The 19,708-nt window shown below is 41.9% G+C and overlaps 1 protein-coding gene across 1 annotated transcript; it reads left to right on the top strand.

Moving 5' to 3' along the window:
* Window positions 1-265: 265 nt before the first annotated feature.
* Window positions 266-14,286, top strand: pkp2 (plakophilin 2). The gene is made up of 13 exons (XM_069671625.1): window positions 266-547; window positions 1,705-1,775; window positions 2,857-3,464; window positions 3,599-3,737; window positions 4,184-4,391; window positions 4,534-4,711; window positions 8,687-8,804; window positions 9,223-9,384; window positions 9,668-9,844; window positions 11,396-11,549; window positions 11,653-11,845; window positions 11,988-12,075; window positions 13,618-14,286. The coding sequence occupies exons 1-13, from the start codon at window positions 355-357 to the stop codon at window positions 13,678-13,680; spliced, it is 2,352 nt and encodes a 783-aa protein (XP_069527726.1). The 5' UTR covers window positions 266-354; the 3' UTR covers window positions 13,681-14,286.
* Window positions 14,287-19,708: the final 5,422 nt, after the last annotated feature.

The raw sequence follows: 19,708 nt of genomic DNA, 5'->3' as shown, positions 1-19,708 counted from the left end.
TAAAAAGTTAATGTTCAGTTCCAATCAGCATATAGGTAAATGTGCCTCGAAAGTACCATATCTCCCTCTATAGTACCATTATGTAACCTAAAATGAAACAATGCAGTCAGACATTCACACAGTGCTCGCATTAATTCTTAAAATGAGTTTATTTTCAAATTCAACAGTAGTAAAATATAACGTTAACCGACACCACCCAGGTGAGACACATGACACCGCAGGTGCGCCGCCTCTAGCCCCGCCCTCGTCAGTGTCGAGGTTTCGACAACAAAGCAGGACGAAACATCAATCCAGAAACATTACATGTCGAGTTAAATGAAGCCACCGATTTAGACTCTTCGCGGATTTGTTCAAATGGAAGAGGTGTTTTTTAAATCGGCGCTACCTGCGCAGAAGTCCTCCGCGCTGGAGGACACCAGTCTGGCTCTGCCGGTCGAGCCGACTCCAAGATCCTCGACGTGGGGGAAGTCAAACGACCGGAGCCTCCGCGTTCACCAGCAGGTTCAGCTCTCACTTGCACGGAAGGCAAAAAAGAGTGTGTTAAATGGTAATGTTGACTTTTTTCTATGGCTATAATTAATGTATGGCTGAACTACAGAGTACCACGTAAAAGAGTATTAGGTCCACAACAAAACGTCCACCAGGCCACTCCTACTTTTAGCTTTTGTATACCTGAAATGATCTTTTTAATAAATGCCTCTATGTAGTTACTGAGGGTGAAATACGTGTCCATCTTATCTATCTGAATATTTTAGCGTTTTCCCCTCTTTAATTTAAGCACGGTCTGCTTTGATTCATTGCCAGTGGTTGGACATGTGTTATGAGTATTATGCAGTTATATCAAAGTGTAATATTCTTCTATTAACTTATCAGATTTATTAATTTATATACTAAAACCTAAAGATGTAAAACTCTTACTAAATTGGATTAAGTAATTTTTTTAAATTAACCAAACTGAGTATTAGAGCAATACTTTGCTTATCTCCTTTCTACTGTATAATTATTATCTTGTTAGCCTCATAAGGGGTCCTAAGTTTTGGCCGCTGCTATAGACTACCACTCTATAAATGTAAGAAACCTTTTACAGCCAGAGACTAAGATGTGTGTGTAGGATCTTAGGATCTGTTATGATTTGGACTGAATACAGGTATATTTCTGTGCCTGAAATGCATGCTGCATGCAAGCCGCATAGTAGAATGCTCGTTCAACAGGTTTCTGCAGTTTCATTCATCAGCCTAAAGGGAGAAGGAAGTGACAGCTGACAGGGCTTGAATTTAGTATCTTACCCACTGGTCTGCTTTCCGGGGGTCTGTATTTTGTACGTATTATTGCCCTAAATAAAGGTGCAGGTGGTTTCATCGATCAAAAATACTAATCATGTATGCAGCATTGATTTTCTTCCGTCTTCACTACTTATTAGTCGTTTTCTTTACACAAAATGATTTATTATGTTGACATTTTGCATGGCAAGATTAGTTTTATCACTCCTCTGCTTTCCTCAGCTCAGTCCCTCTTAATGCAAAGGATATTTGGTTTGCACTAGTGTACAAAGGCGCTTGCAGCACTGGAAGTGTGAACTTTTTTAGCTCAGTCAGGCTTGTGGTGAGTCATACCCCTCACCCGAGAGAGTTAGTGTTGCTATGCGTTTAGGCAATTGCAGTGTGAAACGTTTCACTCTAACAAAACCTCTCCAACTTGTTTCAGGTAGTGTCCATTTACAGAAAAACACGACAAAGAGCTTCGATACTTCAGATGGGTTTTCACCAAACAAGAAGGTAAGGGAGGGTTTTACCTCACTGCCTTTAACAGTTTAGTGACATTTATCATCTTCATGTGTCACTAAAAGGTTTTTCTTTTCACTGCCAAAACTGTTCTCTTTGGCTTTTGAGGTACTCATATTTTTTTTACCTGTCTTTAAAAAAAGAATAAGCAGACTCGCAGATGCATATTAATGTGCGCTTTAAATATGGTACTCCCATCATTTGAATGTAGTCAAATAGTCTGCTGCTGCTTCATGTTCAGAGCCTACAGGCCTGAATCAGACGAATCATCGTGTTCTAAGATTTAGGTTGACATTATAACCAGTAAATGAATACATTAAAGGAGCAATTTGCTCCTGGAAAAAGCCACTGTCAGTAAAAGCTGGTGTTCTCTGTAATCGATAGAAGCAATAATGTTTGGAATTGGCGCCATAGCTGTGGAGAAAGTTGGATAAACAGCTCGCGGTTTCTCCCATTCTACATTCCTACAACACCGAGCGTGCATTGCGCCCCTCCCTCTGAAAGGAACCAGTGGATTGTCTAAAAACTCTTGGGGTCTGCAGTCTACATTTTAAACCTGACGATTTTAAACAAGACATGATATCGAAGGCGGGCGTCCTAGATTGAGGAAGTGTAGTTTAGCGAGCTCCCTGGCCTCCGCCAGATGACGCATTTAACGTAGTCTGTTGGAGGTTTTCCAGGGCCCAGTGGAGAAGCAGATAGCGTCCTCCGAAGCACACAGCCAAATTGCCTTTTTTTCCCTACCATAATGGCATTAGCTCCCCATAATAGCATGATAGCACTGAGGTTGATAATTAGCGAACTGGCCTTTTAAAACTTTAAGCACACACTTACATAAATATATCCCTCCGTCGTGGAATTAGTTCTGTTCATGGTTGTTGAGTTACAAATACAACAAATCTGAGTGGGCTCCTACAGACTTTAATACATTATACAACTCAGAATAACTATAACAGTAAGTAGTGCAAATGGGATTATCATGTCACATACATTCAAAGTTCTCTGGAGGAATTTAAAGTGACAGTACCAGCAGAATAAACAGGTCACAATGTATTCAGTTTTATTTTTTCCACAGGTAAATGGATTGGGCTACGCCAACCACTCTCTTTCCACCAACCATGTGCGAAGACCATCCAGGAGGGTGGAAGTCTCCCCACCACCGAGCCCAGAAATCCCTCGCTTCACTTATAGCACCCACCGTTATGCGACGTACACCCATCCAGGACCCAGTCAGTCACACAGGCTGGAGCACGCTCTTGGTTCAGATTCATTTCATCGCTATGCCTTCTCAGAGGCTCCCGATGTCAGGCGTCCACTCGCGTCCACATCTACGCAGGGGAGCTTCCGCCAGAGGTCACTAAAACAGACCGTAGCACCACAGCCTGTGTATCCAAATGCAGCGTTTCATCAAAGTGGTGAATTTAGCCCTCGCCGGAGTCAGAAGCAAACAATTGTCAAACAGGATAAACAAACGCTGAAGGGACAACATGGGGATATGATGCTCGGTTCTAAGCAGCCTGATCATGGCTTCTCCTGGCTGGCTCAGATCAGGAGGGAGGATCAGAGGCTCCGCAGACTAAATTCATACCCGCCCTCAATCACCAGCATGGAGGTGGACATGGGGGGGCAGATGGATGTAGAACCCTCCATTCAGCCGATAAAAACCCAGAATGTCATCACTGTGTACGTATTTTTTCAGTTCACATTGTACATTTAATAATTTATCCTGAATTATCCAAATGTTTGAGGCCAAGAACTGTATTTTGAGAAATGAGTTGACGTTATATTTTGTCTGTCATGTCTGTCTTCTCACACAGGAAGTTGGAGAACAAGCCTCCAGAGATGACAATAGAGAGGGCCCTGAAAATGTTGGAGGAGGAGAATGAGGAAACTCAAATCTGTGCAGCCAGCTACATACAGAATCAATGTTTCAAAAGTACAGAAGCTAAGAAGATGGTATGTTTAAGCCTGTGCTTTGTATGTGGTCAAGTTACAATGATTAGATTTGGACTTTCAACAAACCCAAGCCAAATTGGGTTGTTTTGAAATGTGTCTTTTGCATATGACCCTTATTCCTATTCATTGTACATCCAAACCCGGTCTAAAACAGTTAGTTGAATACCGGTATAAACATTTTAAAGCTCCCTCTTAGCCCAACCCCATAACACTGGGTTTGACCTCTCTGAGTCACTTTGAATTAGATTGTCTGGAAGTCTGGAAGGGTGTGGCAGGAACAATAGAATAGCTATTATGTAACTTGTTTATGGCTTTGGATGTAATGTCAGTCCTTTTAAGTTAATGATTGTCTTGAAGACACTTCATGGCTGTGCTTGTGGTTTACAGAGATTCTGTCTCTGTCTGCAGATTTAATCTGTCAATCAATAACCCGTTCTTGTTTCCAGGTAAACTATCTGCGTGGGATTGGAAAGCTCCTGCAGCTCCTGCGCAGCGACAATGAGGAGGTGCAGTGTGTCAGCGCTGGTGCTCTACGCAATGTTGTTTACCAGAGCAGCGAAAACAAGATGGAGGTGAAGGAAAAGGACGGCCTGGCCATCGTTTTAGGTGCACTGAAGAGGGGCCGGGATGTCGAGACCAGGCGAGAACTCACAGGTCAGTTCAAACATCTGTCTTCCTGACTGGCTTTATTTGCTTTTTACACATTAAACACATTCAAGACCTTTAAGATTGTATCATGGGGGGTTGTATGTTTATGGCCTGTTTTGAATTTGCATTATTTCTATCTCACTCCTAGGTCTTTTGTGGAACCTCTCCTCTCACGACCTTCTTAAGGAGCGCCTATCCAGAGAGGCATTATCCATCCTCACCCAGTCTGTCCTGGTGCCCAGTTCTGGCATTTCTGAAGGCGAGAACCCAAAAGACAAGCTCCTAGCTGATGACCATGTTTTCCACAATGCAACTGGCTGCCTGCGGTAGGCCTCTTTGTTAGCTTTGAAACTGGATACGCTTTTTTAGCACAGGTTTTTGTTTGGAGTAAACAGATATGGCTGGGGTGTCAGATAATGGGACACCAAACTAACTAAACAAAGAGTTCATCTCTCTGTTCAAATAATTGTATACTTTGCCACAAAAGAAATGAATCACTTTGACAAATACTTTATTGTGTTTTATCAAACTCTTTACCCTTGCAGGGCTGCTTGGAGAAGCATGGGAGTTTGCTCGTTCAGTTCACATGTTTTTTGTGGATTTGGAGAAGGCCTTCGATTGCCAGAACCTCAGGTCTTTGTATAACCAAAGTGAAAGCTGTGTCCGCATCCTCGGCACAAAGTCAGACACGTTCCCAGTGTGTGCCTCCGCCAGGGTTGTCCCTTGTTCCCAATTTTGTTTGTGGTTTTCATGGATATGATCTCAAGGTGCAGCCAGGAGAAGAGGGTTTCCAGTTTGGGGACCTCAGAATTTCATCTCTGCTTTTTGCAGATGATGTTGTCCTGTTGGCTTCATCAAACTGGGACCTCCAGCAGGCTTTGGGGCGGTTTGCAGCAGAGTGTGAAGCAGTTGGGATGAGAGTCAGCACCTCAATGTCTGAGGCCATGGTTCTCTGCTGGAAAATGGTGGATTGCCCCGTCCAGGTGGGGAGTTAGTCTCTGCCTCAAGAGAAGGAGTATCTTGAGGTCTTGTTCACCAGTGAGGGTAAAATGGATCATGAGATTGACAGACAGATAGGTGCAGCATTAGCAGTAATGCAGGCGTTGTACCGGACCGTCGTGGTGAAGAGGGAGCTGAGGCTGAAGGCAAAGCTTTCGATTTACCAGTCATCCCACATTCCAACCCTCACCTATGGTCATGAGCTTTGGGTAGTGAAGGAAAGAGGTCATGTATACAGACAGCTAAAATGAGTGTTCTTCAGAGGGTGTCTGGGCTCAGCCTTAGAGACAGGGTAAGGAGCTCAGACATCCGGGGGGAGCTCGGAGTAGAGCCGCTACTCCTTCGCATCGAAAGGAGCCAGTTGAGGTTGTTTAGGCATTTGATTAGGATCCTCCTGGGCGCCTCCCTTTGGAGGTTTTTCTGGCACGTCCAACTGGGAGGAGAGCCCGGGGCAGACCCAGAGCTCGCTGGAGGGATTATATATCTCGTCTGGCCAGGAACACCCCGGAATCCCCCAGGAGGAACTGGAAATCGTTGCTGGGGAGAAGGACGCCTGGGTTACCTTGATTAGGATGAATGGATCAGCAAAAACCTTGAAATCAAACAATTTGATTAGTATTCATAGAATGACAGGTATGGAAGAAGTTTCCAATGTACCAGCAGCGAATGACACATCAGAGCCCATGTTTGGTCACTGCAGTCTAAGGCAATAATTTCATGATATTTCAAAGGTCAAGAGTTAACAGATGGCAGAGCCGCACTTATCTACAGAATCAGCCAGACACTGTTTGCTCGTAAACAGTGTCTGGCTGATTCTGTAGATAAGTGCGGCACTTCAGCTGAATCCTTTTGCGGTAACAAGCAGGAAATACTGACAGATTTCTGTGGAAAGAACCACCACTCCTTCCGGATTTCTATTCAATGTCATTGGCATTCAGCTAAGAGATACTTTCATCATCAGGATACTTCTAGCTAGCATGGCTAAAGGCGAAAACCTAGGTCCTCTCATAGTAGTCCAAAAGGCCAACAAATTTTATATTTCTCAACACCACAAATATAAGCTTTGCATAAACATGGTGGTTGCCCATTATCTTCAATGATAATCAGCCCAGTGATTACTTGTTACACCATAAAATAGAGGCAATATAAAAATGCTTTATCACTGAACCTAGTCAGTTATTAAGCATTTTCCCGAAATTGTTTTAGACATATTATCAGTTAGTTTACAATGCAGGAGATATCAGACGCACTGCTACCCCTGGCAACCAAAGCCGGATCAAATGAGTGAAAGACTGAATTATTCATGATCTTCTCTCTGCTCTGCTGAGCTAAAATAACTCCCTGCCCCGGCGTTACCAAGTTCTCCTTCATGATCTGAAACCTTTTGCACTTCCTGTGGATGTGAAAAAAGATGAGTTCCTCTCTGATTCATATTTCGTTACAGCCACAAAGTACCTGTTGTGTGGAGTTCGAATGTTAATGAGGTTGATGAACAGCTTTGCTCAAAATGCCCGGACCGGACTCACTGCTGCTTCAGTGAAATTTAGATAGCTCCAGCTTACACAATTGAGGGCTTTTTCAGCATCTAAAGAAAGAACAGCTTTTGGGATGTTCAGTATGGAAGCCCTTAAAGGACATGCATCCATACATTTAATGTACTCCGTTTTCCCGTGATAACGAGTCATTTCTGCTCGTTTTCTCGAGGTCTCGACCTATTTATCACGTTGGCATGAGACAACGACATGGCGCCACCATAACGTCAGATAGGTCGTAAACTCAGAGTTGTAAAAGCACAAAACGAACATAGAAACAGGCTGAACTTATCTCATTAGTGTTGGCAATGGCAGCATGGCATGTCCTTGTCTGTGATATCACAGTTAACAGCTTTTGTTTTGTTTTATAGATCAAGGAAATTATCCTGTTATCACGAGAAAACAAGCTTTGTTACCTCGAGATAATGAAATAAATTAATGTGTTATAATGGGAAAACCAGCTTTGTTTTCCTGAGATAACAAGAAAAATTAGTTGAGATCTCGAGAAAACGACCAGAAACGGACTAAATAAAATGTATAGATGCATGTTTGCTTAGGGCTTCCGTAGTTCAGATCTTTACTCTTCCATTTTATGTGTAAGAGGCATCTGAGGAGGTCCTGCCCAACAATAGTCGATATTACATTATTTACTCTCATTGTAGACATTTTTGGAAGCATTCATCACAACACAGGAGGCTAATGGATCGGTAACTTCCACATGTTCAATATGAGGGAGGAAGCGGCCCAGAGGCAACAGCAGTATTGAATGTCTTTAAAATGTCAGGGCCAAGTTCCTCTGCAAACCTTTTGTAGAATCCACTCTGGGTTTTCCCACTAGGCAAAAGTTGTGGTGTTTTATTTAGCTCCTCGAGAGTTATGGGGTGTTTTAGATCCCTCACACTCTCTTCTGGAAGTTTTGGGAGACTTCTTTATGACTGCTTACAATGTTCCCATTGTAATCTCTTATCTCTTGGTGGTTATTAGTACACTTTACAGCTTTCATGCTATGCCACCTGTGTGAAAGGGTAAATTTGACATGTAGTGTTAAAGAGCTTTGATTGGTTAGAAGACTAGAAAGCGCTGAATAAGTGCCGTCCATTTACCATTTATTCTCTTAGCAATCTACTAATAAAACACAGACTCTCTCCACCTTGCTGGTTTTTACTTATTTTGTTGCTTTTACAGCGTTTATTTCTCTTTTTGCTTAATTTCATCCTTTTATTTTTTATTTTAGTGATTTTATTTCTATTTATTGTTTCTACTTCTTCCTGCTTTGTCCCCTTGGTCTCGTGCCTGGCCATGTTGTGTGGGTTCTGCTGTTGTTGGGTTTTGTGCTTTGCCTGTTTTGGGGATTTCCTGGTTTTATGATTTGCTGGTTTCCTGCTTTGCTTTGCTTCGTTGTCAAAGCACTTTGTAAACTCTTGTTTTCAAAGGTTCAATATAAATAAAGTTATAATAATAATTATTATTATTATTAGTAGTAGTTGTGGTATTATCGCTCAGTTATCGAAATAAATACACAAACTCTTGGATTTTTTTTCTTCATAACTGGCATGCAGCAGCTGTAATTGTTGGATTACATAACATTTTTTAGTCTGCGAAATAATTGGTCATGATTGCTTCTTATGGCTGACTAAAATGTGGGAATTTCTTGTTTTTAACGTCTCTGACTTTCCTGATATGTTTCAGTGGATCTGAATCCGTCTTGTCTGATAGAAACACACTCAAATGTCACCCGAGCCTGATTATTTGTTCCTGTTTTGTTTCCAGAAATCTGAGCTCTGCCGGTCCAGACAGCAGGAAGGCAATGAGGGACTGTGACAATCTTATTGACTCTCTAGTCTACTACATCCGTGGGGCCATAGCTGACTATAAGACGGATGACAAGGTGAAATATAAATGATAACCTTCCAGAGAAAACTGTTGTTTTACAACAAATTGATCATTGGTTTCATCAATAATGCAACTTGTTTCTGGTTTTTCTATACGTGCAGCATTCTGATTTCAATTTCTACCACGTGCATTTATTAAAGCTCACGTCTATGTATATTTTGTGATGCAATATACCATACACTTCGATCCATAGTTGCTGCAGCTAATGTCAAGTCATTAATCCTGTCGCTTCTTGTTGAATGAAAACAATCACAGTCCTCTTGCTGACTTAAATAATTGGGTCTCTTTTTCAAAGTAAAACTCACTGGACGACCATAACTGTATTACTCTCGTTCAGGCTTCAGTATGTTGTGTTTATTAATGTATTTAAACACTTACTGTGCTGTTATTAATTTTATTAATGTGCTCTGAAGTCCACAGAGAACTGCGTTTGCATTTTGCACAACCTGTCCTATCAGATGGAGGCCGAGCTTCCGAAGAAGTACACCAGAGACCTTCATGAATCTCGACAAAACTTGGCTCCCAAGCCGAAGCCTGTCGGCTGCTTTGCTTATCGCAGTGTCAAGATCACAGAGGTAATCCCTTCAAGACAAATCCACACTGACCGTGCCAGAGGTTTCCTCTCAGTGGGATATTTAGGAGCGTTACCTTGTGAAAACTGCTGGAGTACTGCAGGTTTATTTTCTAGTTTTAGATAAAACCTTACATTAAATAAGAATCTCCTCACAGGTCTTTGTTTGCCCATTAAACCCCTTCAACAATCATCTGGATTTCTGCTAAACTCCAACTTGTGAATGTTTTATACCCATGTGAATTTTCAGCAAAATCAGCTGCAGCTTTCTTGTGTTCACCTCCCAGCATCTGGAGCGACACTGCCCCCTGCTGGAGGAGAAGGCGAACCCCCGTGGCATAGAGTGGTTGTGGAGCGCCATAACTATCAGGATGTACCTGTCACTGATGGCCCGCAGTGTGCGTCACCAAACACAGGAGGCTGCCATTGGAGCCCTGCAGAACATCACAGCCGGCAACGGAGCGGTAAGATAGGACAGACGTGAGCTAGTATTCTTTAAAAAGGAGGGGAACAACAGAACACTATGAAGACCACACAGCCTTCTTTAGACTTTTATGTATCTATTTTTGGGATTTTATGTTTGTTTTACGTCATATTAGTCTTAGAAATGTGGTTATATATGTTGCTGCTACTATGTGATACTGAAGTAGTATTGGCTGAAGAAATTAAATTGTAGAATTGATTATAATTAAAAAAAGGAAACTATTTTTTGTAATTTCCCCTCAACAAGTGATTGTGAATTAATTTAACCTGCTTTGGCACAAATGAAAGTGACAGCAGGTGCAATGGAGAGACAAAAGCAAGACAACCCCCAAAAAAGGCAATGTTTTTGCATGTGGTGGCCACAGACAATTGCTCTCTCCATATCCTTCCTGACTGTTTCTTCTCTAGTTTTGTGTTCTGCTAGTGTCCTTGTCACTACTGGTAGGATGAGGCGGTACCTGCCCAGTCAGGTTGCACAGGTAGTCCAGCTCCTCCAGGATGGCACATCCATATGTGCGGTCGCAAGAAGGTTTGCTGTGTCTCTCAGCACAGTCTCAAGAGCATGGAGGAGGTACCAGAAGACTGGTTGTTACACGCGGAGAGCTGAACAGGGCCGTAGAAGCAGCAGCAGGACCGGTATCTTCTCCTTTGTGCAAGGAGGAGCTCTGCCAGCGCCCTATGAAATGACCTCCAGTCGGCTACTGGTTTGCATGTTTCTGACCAAAGTGTCAGAAACAGACTCCATGAGGGTGGCATGAGGGCCCGATGTCCTCTAGTGGGACCTGTGTTCAAAGCCCAGCACCGTGCAGCTTGATTGGCATTCGCCAGAGAACACCAGAATTAGCAGGTCTGCCATTGTCGCCCTGTTCTCCTCACAGATGTCTGAGAAAGTGTGAAAGAGTTTGGAGACATTGTGGTGAACATTTTCGCCTGTAACATCATCTAGCATGACCAGTTTGACAGTGGGTCAGTGAAGGTGTAGGGAGGCATTTCCTTGGAGGGCCACACAGACCTCCATGTAACAGCCAATGGTACCTTGTCTGCTGTTAAATACTGGGATGAAATCCTCAGAGCGGTTGTCAGACCTTACGGTGGAGCAATGGGTTCCTTTTGGTGCAGGACAATGCCCGGCCTCATGTGGCCAGAGTGTGTAGACAGTTCCTGGATGACAAAGTTATTGATGGCATTTACTGACCCTCGTTCCCCTTACATAAATACAATTGAGCACCTATGGGACGTTATGTATCGGTGCACCCGACGCCGCCAAGTGCTGCCACAGACTGAGCTCACTCATGCATTAATCCAGGTCTGGGAGGAGATCCCCCAGGACACCATCCGCTGGTTTTGGACTGTTGTTACATCATTTTGTTCTCAATAAATTATAAAATGTACATCAGTCAAGATGTGTTATTTAAGTGTTGCCATAATTTATTTGAGCAGCTCAGTTGCTTTTCTGTATTTAGACCAGTAAATGAAGTTCACAGCTACAGCATTATTTCACACATAATGATACATTTCCTGTGGCCTCACAGGCAGCTGAAGCCATCACTTTCACTATTGTCAACCGGGAAAATGGCCTTCAACACATCAAAAAGATGCTAGAGGAAGGAGAGAGTGATGTGAAGAGGACAGCCATATCTCTAATAAAAAACCTCTCGCGCTACCAGGAGCTGCATCCAGACATCGGTAACTGATACTTTGAGGTTTTTGAGCTATTTTTATTTCCACTTAGACAATAAATGGTTGCTTGAGCACACTCTTAGTTTGTCTTTTATTTGTTGTCTTGAAGTGATTCAGGTGTTGCCAGATGTGGTGCGGATGCTGCCCCACGACGACTCCAGCACCGACCTGCCCACTGAGTTAACAGCTTCCCTGTTACACATCCTGATCAACCTGAGTCAGAGCAACACGCAGAACATCCGAGCCCTCGTCAACCAGGGAGCCCTCCCAAGGATCGTTAACATCAGCAGCAAGGACAACGGGTTAGTGTTCACAGTGAACAGGTGGCGACAACAGTAAGAAAGTGTACTGCAAGAACACACAAGCAACCTCTGATGTTTGGCTTTTTTCTTGTGTAAACAGTTTGTAAGTGGAAGAGAATAATTTTAACTTTCAATTTCTAAGTTTTGGACCAACCAGAGCAGGACAGACTGCATGTGTTTTGCTGCACGCCATGTGGAAACAGAGTGATCTCCATGCAACATACAAGAGAGTGAGTTCCTATCCATGCAACACATGACGCTATAACACATAAGTTCCTTAGAAAAACTGCTGTTTTTATGCCTCTCTGTTAAATAATCTGTCCTAGTGTTGTTTGCACACAGTGCGCACAGTCAGAGACATCTTTTATACGTTGTTCAAAACATGGTAATGGAATCTGCTTGTTCTTGGCACCTCTTTAGAAAACACTGGTAAAGTGATTTATTAAAGGTGTCCTTCTAACCTTCTTTACATCTTTAATTTTTCATTTTTCATATAAAGGAATTACCTTTTATACAGCATGTTGGAGCCAAAATAGGGTTTCTATTTTAATTTCATCATTGAATGAGACACAAGGCAACACAGTGCATGTAATTCCGACATGGACCACAAGGTGGAGCCCTGGCTTTGAGTGCATTGAGCCAAGGCTCCAGGAGATTAGAGCCAGGTGTGAGAATTGAAGCCAACACGGTTTTAACTGTGTCAGCGTATCAGAGCGTTGCGGGTTGAGTTTATTCACTTAATGTTATATTTTGTGTTGGATTAATGGAACCTGATTGTATGGACAGAAGAACATATAGACCCAGTGGTGTTATTATGAACTGAATATTATAAGATAAAACTTTATTAATCCCTAAGGAAATTATAGCCCCAAAAATACAACATTAGAGAAATACAAGTTTGTTTTGAAATAGTCACTACACGGTATTAAATTCAAAACTTAAAGGGGGGCATTATGCTTATTATTTCAATTTATTTACTTCATGTTTCACTCTGTGGTACCTGTGGAGTAGCTTAGCATAATTTACAGTTAAAAAAACTCCTCATGTTTCTTACACCTGAGCTCTGTGCAGGCCCTCATGCAGCCTCTGCCTGAAACGACTCGGTCAGCTCTGTCCCTTTAGGCAACCCCGCCCCTACAAGCCCACTTTCTTCTGATTGGCTGGCTCTCCGACGTCACAAAGTGCAGCCTGCAGAAAAAACAGTGTGAAACCTGGCGTTCAGAGCTGCCTGCAGACTGAGCTGAGAAGCCTGGGATTACTCCAACAAACTTTTACCTACAGATTTCAAACTTCACCCACGTGTGGCCATCCACCATTATAACATTATATATATGTCTTAAAATGTGAAACAGCATTATACCCCCTCTTTCGTTGACACATTGAATATTGATATGATGTAACAATGTTGTAAGTTACTTTATCAGGCTGGTTCTGAAAAGTACTATCCCAAAGAATGACTCTACTTGTTACAGTAACAGTGTTCAGTGTCACTAATGTGGTTGTTTACGAAGACAACGGATCAGTCATATTTTATTTAGGCCTGTTTTAGAAGGTGTTTGCAAAGGAATTTGATTATGCTTTATGTCATACGTGATATAATGGGGAAACAATTTATTGTCACCTTGTAGTTGTAAATATTTCAGTCTGCGACAGTCTTTTTTCCTACCACCAGGGGGCACCAAAGTGGAAAAACATAAAATGTTCAGAACCTTTTAGAACCTCTGAAACAAAACATAAATATAGTGTTCATCACTAACATGTTTTTTCTCCAGTTTGGCTACAGGAAAGCTGATTTCATCAACGCAAGGACAACAAAGGCTGTGAACTCCGGATGAGACTGAGCATAAGATGTATACATAGCAAACTCAAACTGTACTAGTGAACACTGATGGCACCTGTGGGCCCCAATCACTCCACACACTGCTGCTCCTCGGTATGTGTAACTGTTGATTTCACACAGAGATATTTTGATTGCTTCCTGAATACTGCCGACAACACATTGTGACACCACCTACATTTCCTATGCTTTGCTTATGTGTGAGCTATCTTAAGAGATAACAGAACAATAAACCCACTGACACAAGATCCCATTTTTGTTCAATTAAATTGACCTTTAAAGCACTTTTTAGTTTTGTTATAACAATAATTAATATGCGCCTCATGCTCAGAAAACCAGGCAGATGAATGTAGAAACTTTAGATAATGAATGCAGCTATTCATTCATGTTGTTTTTCACTGTAGTGGCAGCTTAACAGTATAGAAACCTGATACGTGTGTTTTGTTTGTGACAGTAATTCAAAGCAGTAAAAATTCAATGTAATATAAATGTGTGTTGTGTAGAATGATGTCCTGTTATACAACAACAAGATGGTCCTTTGCTTTCTGCCTTGACTTTTTTTTATCAGATTAATAAAGTATTTTGTGTGAAATTTATTGTTTAAAGGAGCAATTCATGTAAAACACTTGATGTGTTTGCCCTCTCTGATCTTTGGCAAATGTCTTGAATGAAGTGCCACCCTGTAGTGTCACAAACTAAGACACAGTGAAGTGATTTAAAGGAGCAGTTCACCCCTGGAAAAAGCCACTGTCAGTCAAAGCTGGTGTTCTCTGTAATCGATAGAAGCATTTATATTTAAAATTGGCAAACAGCTCGTGGTTTCGCTCATTCTACATTCCTACAACACCCAGTGTGCATTGTGCCCCCAGTCATGAAATACTACCAATTTGCTGCAGACAATGGCTCAGAATGGTACAGAATCTGAAATATGACGAGAATATACCGGTGGATTGCCTCAAAAATCTTCAGGTCTGCAGTCTACTTTTCAAACCTGACGATTTTGAACGAGGCATGACATCAGAGGTGGGCGTCCTAGATCGAGGAAGTGTAGTTTAGCGAGCTCCCTGGCCTCTGCCAGATGATGCGTTTTACGTAGTCTGGTGGAGTTTTTCCAGGGCCCATTGGAGAAGCAGATAGCGTCCTCCAAAGGCACAGAGCCAAACTGCATTTTTTCTACCATAATGGCATTAGCTCCCCATAATAGCATGATAGGAAAATCAGCAAACTTGCCCTTTAAGGTGTTCTGGAAAATGGTTAATAAATTACTTGAGAAATGTCAGAAAACTATAGCTACAAAATTCATAATTCTTTAATGAGTTTTTTCCTTGTTATAAATCACTGCTTCTTTTATATTGATTTCTAGATAAAAGGTGTTACGGCGTTTTATATTGACAAACCATCTTTTTTCAAGTCATATTAATGTAAATATGCCCTTATACTAAAGGAACAGCGAAGGGGATTTTTCATCTTTCTCTCACCTCGGCAAAGGTTGACTCATCCATCAAAAAGAAGCTCAGAATTGCCACAGATCAATAAGCATAAGCTCGAACATCATTTCTGACCTTTTACTTTGAAAAACCTAATTTCGAGCACAGCCCACAGCCAAGATAACCACGTTACACAATTTGCAAATCAAGTGTGGAGAGTGGGATCCATGCCAGCAGAGGAACAAAAAAAAAAATCTTTGATGTTTAGCTCTATTTGTCCGGCCTCTGTGACTTTGAGGTCCTGAGGTGGTGTTAACCTTGCGGGGCGTGGCAGGGCGAGCTGCACTGCGGTACAAGTGGAGAGGGGGAGGAGTCGGGAGGCTGGGTGACAATCAACACCCACACTTCCAGATAGGGCATTTAAGGGATTGAGATTGCATGTCATATCCTCTTTTAAAACAGACCTTCCTCCTGATACCCATTTTGTCTAAAATCCCGACAGAGATATTTACACAGGCCTCTCTTGATTGCAGTGGTTGAATTTTTGTGCTATCCCTTGAAGCAATTACAGCTTTGTATCAGTGATTCCCCTTGTGTGTCTTCCTGTACCTGCAGCCTGTACGAGGCAAGGACATGTGCTGAGTCTCCATCTGCAAGAACATTATGTAGCATGAACTTTGGAGCACTGATATGATTTTTGTCTCTTGTTTTAAGGGGTTAAAACAATAAAAGGGACATATTTTCAATTAATCGAATGTGTTTTTGAATCACGTTGAAAAAAGTTTGTTTCGTTTTAAAAATGGACAGTTTCAGCGAAAGCAAGGTTCTGCACTGAAACCATGGACTGTATAAAAAGATGGACAACATGACAGCTCCCTAAAAGTGAAGCCAAAACATCTCTATCGCCCCCTGCTGACTGGCTGCAGTATAGGTCGTAAAGCCCACCTCCTCCATGTTAACAGACCGGACATGAGTCAAACTACAAAATCAAAATACACGCCATGTACATTTTTCTCAAACATGGTTTCTGTCATTATAGTTACTTCTTATCATGCTGATTCATGTCCAAGTTTATTTTTAATTAGTTAATTGATGCTGTAAAATGGATGATTGACAGCTCTGTTGACATATCCGGTTCCTGCAGCCGATCTGTTCTGGATTAGCAGAGTAAGAGGAGGAACGGTGAGAGGAGACGTAACTAAAACAATCACTACAGTCATTGAAGTTTACATATCTGTGAACGTCTGCTTCAGACCAACACAAGAAGCTGTTCTGCTGTTAAACACGCCGACGTGTGCGATCTTTGCCGTTTTTTCTGGTAATTTAAGTGTGTGTTTTCGTTAGCACAAGTGGCTAAAGCCGCTCCACCCGCCGCTCTCTACTGCGCAGTCTCCAAATGACGTCATCATCGCTAGATGACGGCGCCTATCACGGGGGCTTTTTTGGCATCAATTCCGTACAATGAGAGCAGATGGAGACGCGTCGTCCATCTGTATATACAGTCATTGGTAGAAACCTGCAGCTGTTCTGCACGGGCCATTTCAGAGGCTACCTTTTTAAAAATGTAATTCTGGAAAAACACAGAGTTATGCAGTTTTCACTTTTTCTCTGAACAATAATCAGCCCAATATGTGAAACCCATGCAAAATATGAGAATATCCATTTAAAAGATATCGCCACTTTAAATGTATCTGTAATAGATCTGATACAATGTAAGCATGTAATTAACAAAAGACAAAATTATTGAAAGAATCCTCCTTCTGGAGGTATTTATGTGTCTTTCTAATATGTACAACCCACTTTACAGATCAACAAAATAAGACAAATATAGGTCTGTCCCTCATATGTCCTGCAGAGGGCAGTGGTGCAGCATTAATCCCACGGTTCCCCCAATGAAAGCAGAGAAAAGAGTCAGTTTTGTTCTATTAAAATGTGTCCTCAAGTGGCACTTTGTCCCCAAAAAACATTTATTGTTGTATTCATGAACTCCATATCCCACGTGCTTTAAAGTGGTTGAGATTAAACCCTAAGCCTTTCTATTTGAGGAACTAAACCGTGCACTTTCCATTTTTTCATTACTAATCTCTAATTCACCCACTTTGTCAACTATTTTGGGTATAAAGTCCATGAGTTACATGCATGGTAAAAAAAGCCAAATCCTTTATACAATAGCCTTCTTGTCTCTCCACTGCTCTGAGGATTGGTCTGATTTCTTCTTCGAGCTCCGTGCTCTCCTTTTAATTAGGTTACCAGGCTTAAAGACAAAAGGATAAATCGAGAGATAATGCAGCACGTACGTGATCATTTCCCCTCAGTGTCGCTTACAGTGTAAGGGGATCTACTCAAAAGCTGGAAGAATGTTATTTATAGACCCAACTCTGAAATAATATACCTTTAAATGACCAAAATAGCCACTGGTAACAGGTGTAAAGACACATGAGAATGGGTTTGTTTTTGAGTCTGGTGGGCTGGGGTTGTCACATTCTAACGAACGGACATGTTAAAAGACAGAGTTCACAGACGGAAAGAAAGGACTCTTTCATGATGCAGCAGCAGTGGAAAACACTTACTTACACTGACGCCATTGTCAGGGGTGACTGCACTCAGAGGGAAAATTGCTTTACGCTGACATAATCACTCAAGAACATTTGGGATCTAAAGTTGAGGGGTTTTTTTTGCCGTTCAGTATGTTCATGGTTTCCTTGGACTTCATGTGTTTTTACCCCTCTGTGATCTTTGGGGAATGTCCGGAATGCAGTGCCACCCTGTAATGTCACAAACTCAGACGCAGTGAAGTGATTTGAGTCGGCACCACACGGTTACAAGCACTTTCAAAAGCACCCGGCATTTGAGTTTCCATTTTACGATTTAGGAAACATGCCGGTTATGTATTTTTATATTTGTCTCTTCATATTATTCCTGTGACTTTCAGCTCGACAATATGAGGACCACAACAAATCAACAGAAGCCTGTGACGCTGCTGCAGAAACAAAATGAACTTCAGCATGGTTTTGTAAAAGCTCAGTCTTGTCTGAACGGCCTGAAAGATACTTTGTGATTTCTGCATGCTTTGTAAAGTAGAAATTGATTTTAGAACTAGCTGTTAAGGAGCTCAGCTGTGGGCATTGCCTGCTCGTTATGAGGCATTAGCTTCAGCTGTGCTCAGTTTTTTAAGAGCCTCAGTCTAACCAAGCACTTGGTCTCCTGTGCTCTGGTTAAGAGGTTGTGTCGTGTGGCCATGTCTTGTCATGTGCCCCCTTTAATTTTTTATGCTTATGTTTTTGGCAATTTCTAAGTCAACACCGCAGCAAGTGCCTCCTGACTTTTTGGCAGAACACCTCGCTTTTGTTGTACAAAACACATGTTCCCAATTGAGCCCTGTTAGAGTTTGAGTTAATCCCTGTCCTGGGGAGACTTTGTCAAAGCAAAACAAATTAAAAAACATCTCAGTTTAACAGATCATTTTTTGTTTTTGATTTTTGATCCCTTCAAAGACAACGCAGAATTTCTAAAGCTGGGCAGTCCAAAGACCAAAATCAGAACACACCCTGAACTAAAACATCAAACCCCCTTGAGAAGGGCAGAGCCCTCATCCCCAGTAATTTTGTGATGAAAATATTTAAGGAATAAATATGAAGAAATAAATATATACACCTAGAGACAATGAAGTGGCTTATATCTGTTAAACTAAATCATGTTTCAAATTTACGAGACGTTTCAGTGGTGCGAGTTATGATAACCGCTGACCTTTGCTGCTTGTTGTTCAATTTGATTGGTTGGTTTACATCATAGCAATTTCATTGGCTGGTTACTGTCGTTCCAAGTTTGATTGAATGTGTGGGACTACTTAAACATACCTACATAACTAATAGTTTCAAGTCTATGAGTAACAAGTGTTGAATCGATTTGGTGAAATACAATAGGTGGTAATCAGCTGATTAGGGACGGCGTTACTTTTGTTATCGATAAGAAACAAGTTAGAGTTGATGGTAATTCTAGCAATGAGGATGCTGACTGCTATTGTGGTGGAGAGATTGTTTTGCCCAAGATGGAGGACAATGTGGAGGATGCAGAGGACGTTGGAGAGAAGAGTGTCTGAACCAGCTAACTAAGTTAATGTTGTGAGCTTAAAGGAGCAATTCACCCCTGGAAAAAGCCACTGTAAGTCAAAGCTGGTGTTCTCTGTAATCGATAGAAGTAATAGTATTTGAAATTGGTGCCATAGCTGTGGAGAAAGTTGTACAAACAGCCCCCGGTAAAAATCAGGTCTGCAGTCTACATTTCAAACCTGACGATTTTGAACTAGACATGTCATTGGAGGCAGGCGTCCTAGATTGAGGAAGTTTAGTTTAGCAAGCTCCCTGCATAAAATACATCTAGCGGAGTTTTTCCAGGGCCAATTGGAGAAGCGGATAGCGTCCTCCCAAGGCACAGAGCCAAACTGCATTTTTTCCTAACATAATGGCATTAGCTCCCCATAATAGCATCATAGGACTGAGGTTGGAAATCAGCGGACTGGCCCTTTAAAGTGAGATACTTGTGTTGTGTTGTGTGACTCAGCAGCAGGTGCTGTGTGTTGCTGTGAGCAACACTGTACAG

The sequence above is a fragment of the Semicossyphus pulcher genome, unplaced genomic scaffold (genome assembly GCF_022749685.1).
Source record: "Semicossyphus pulcher isolate SPU_LCO1_2020_fin unplaced genomic scaffold, fSemPul1.0.p SCAF_20, whole genome shotgun sequence".
Lineage (NCBI taxonomy): Eukaryota > Metazoa > Chordata > Actinopteri > Labriformes > Labridae > Semicossyphus > Semicossyphus pulcher.
This window is presented reverse-complemented; position numbering and strand designations above follow the sequence as displayed.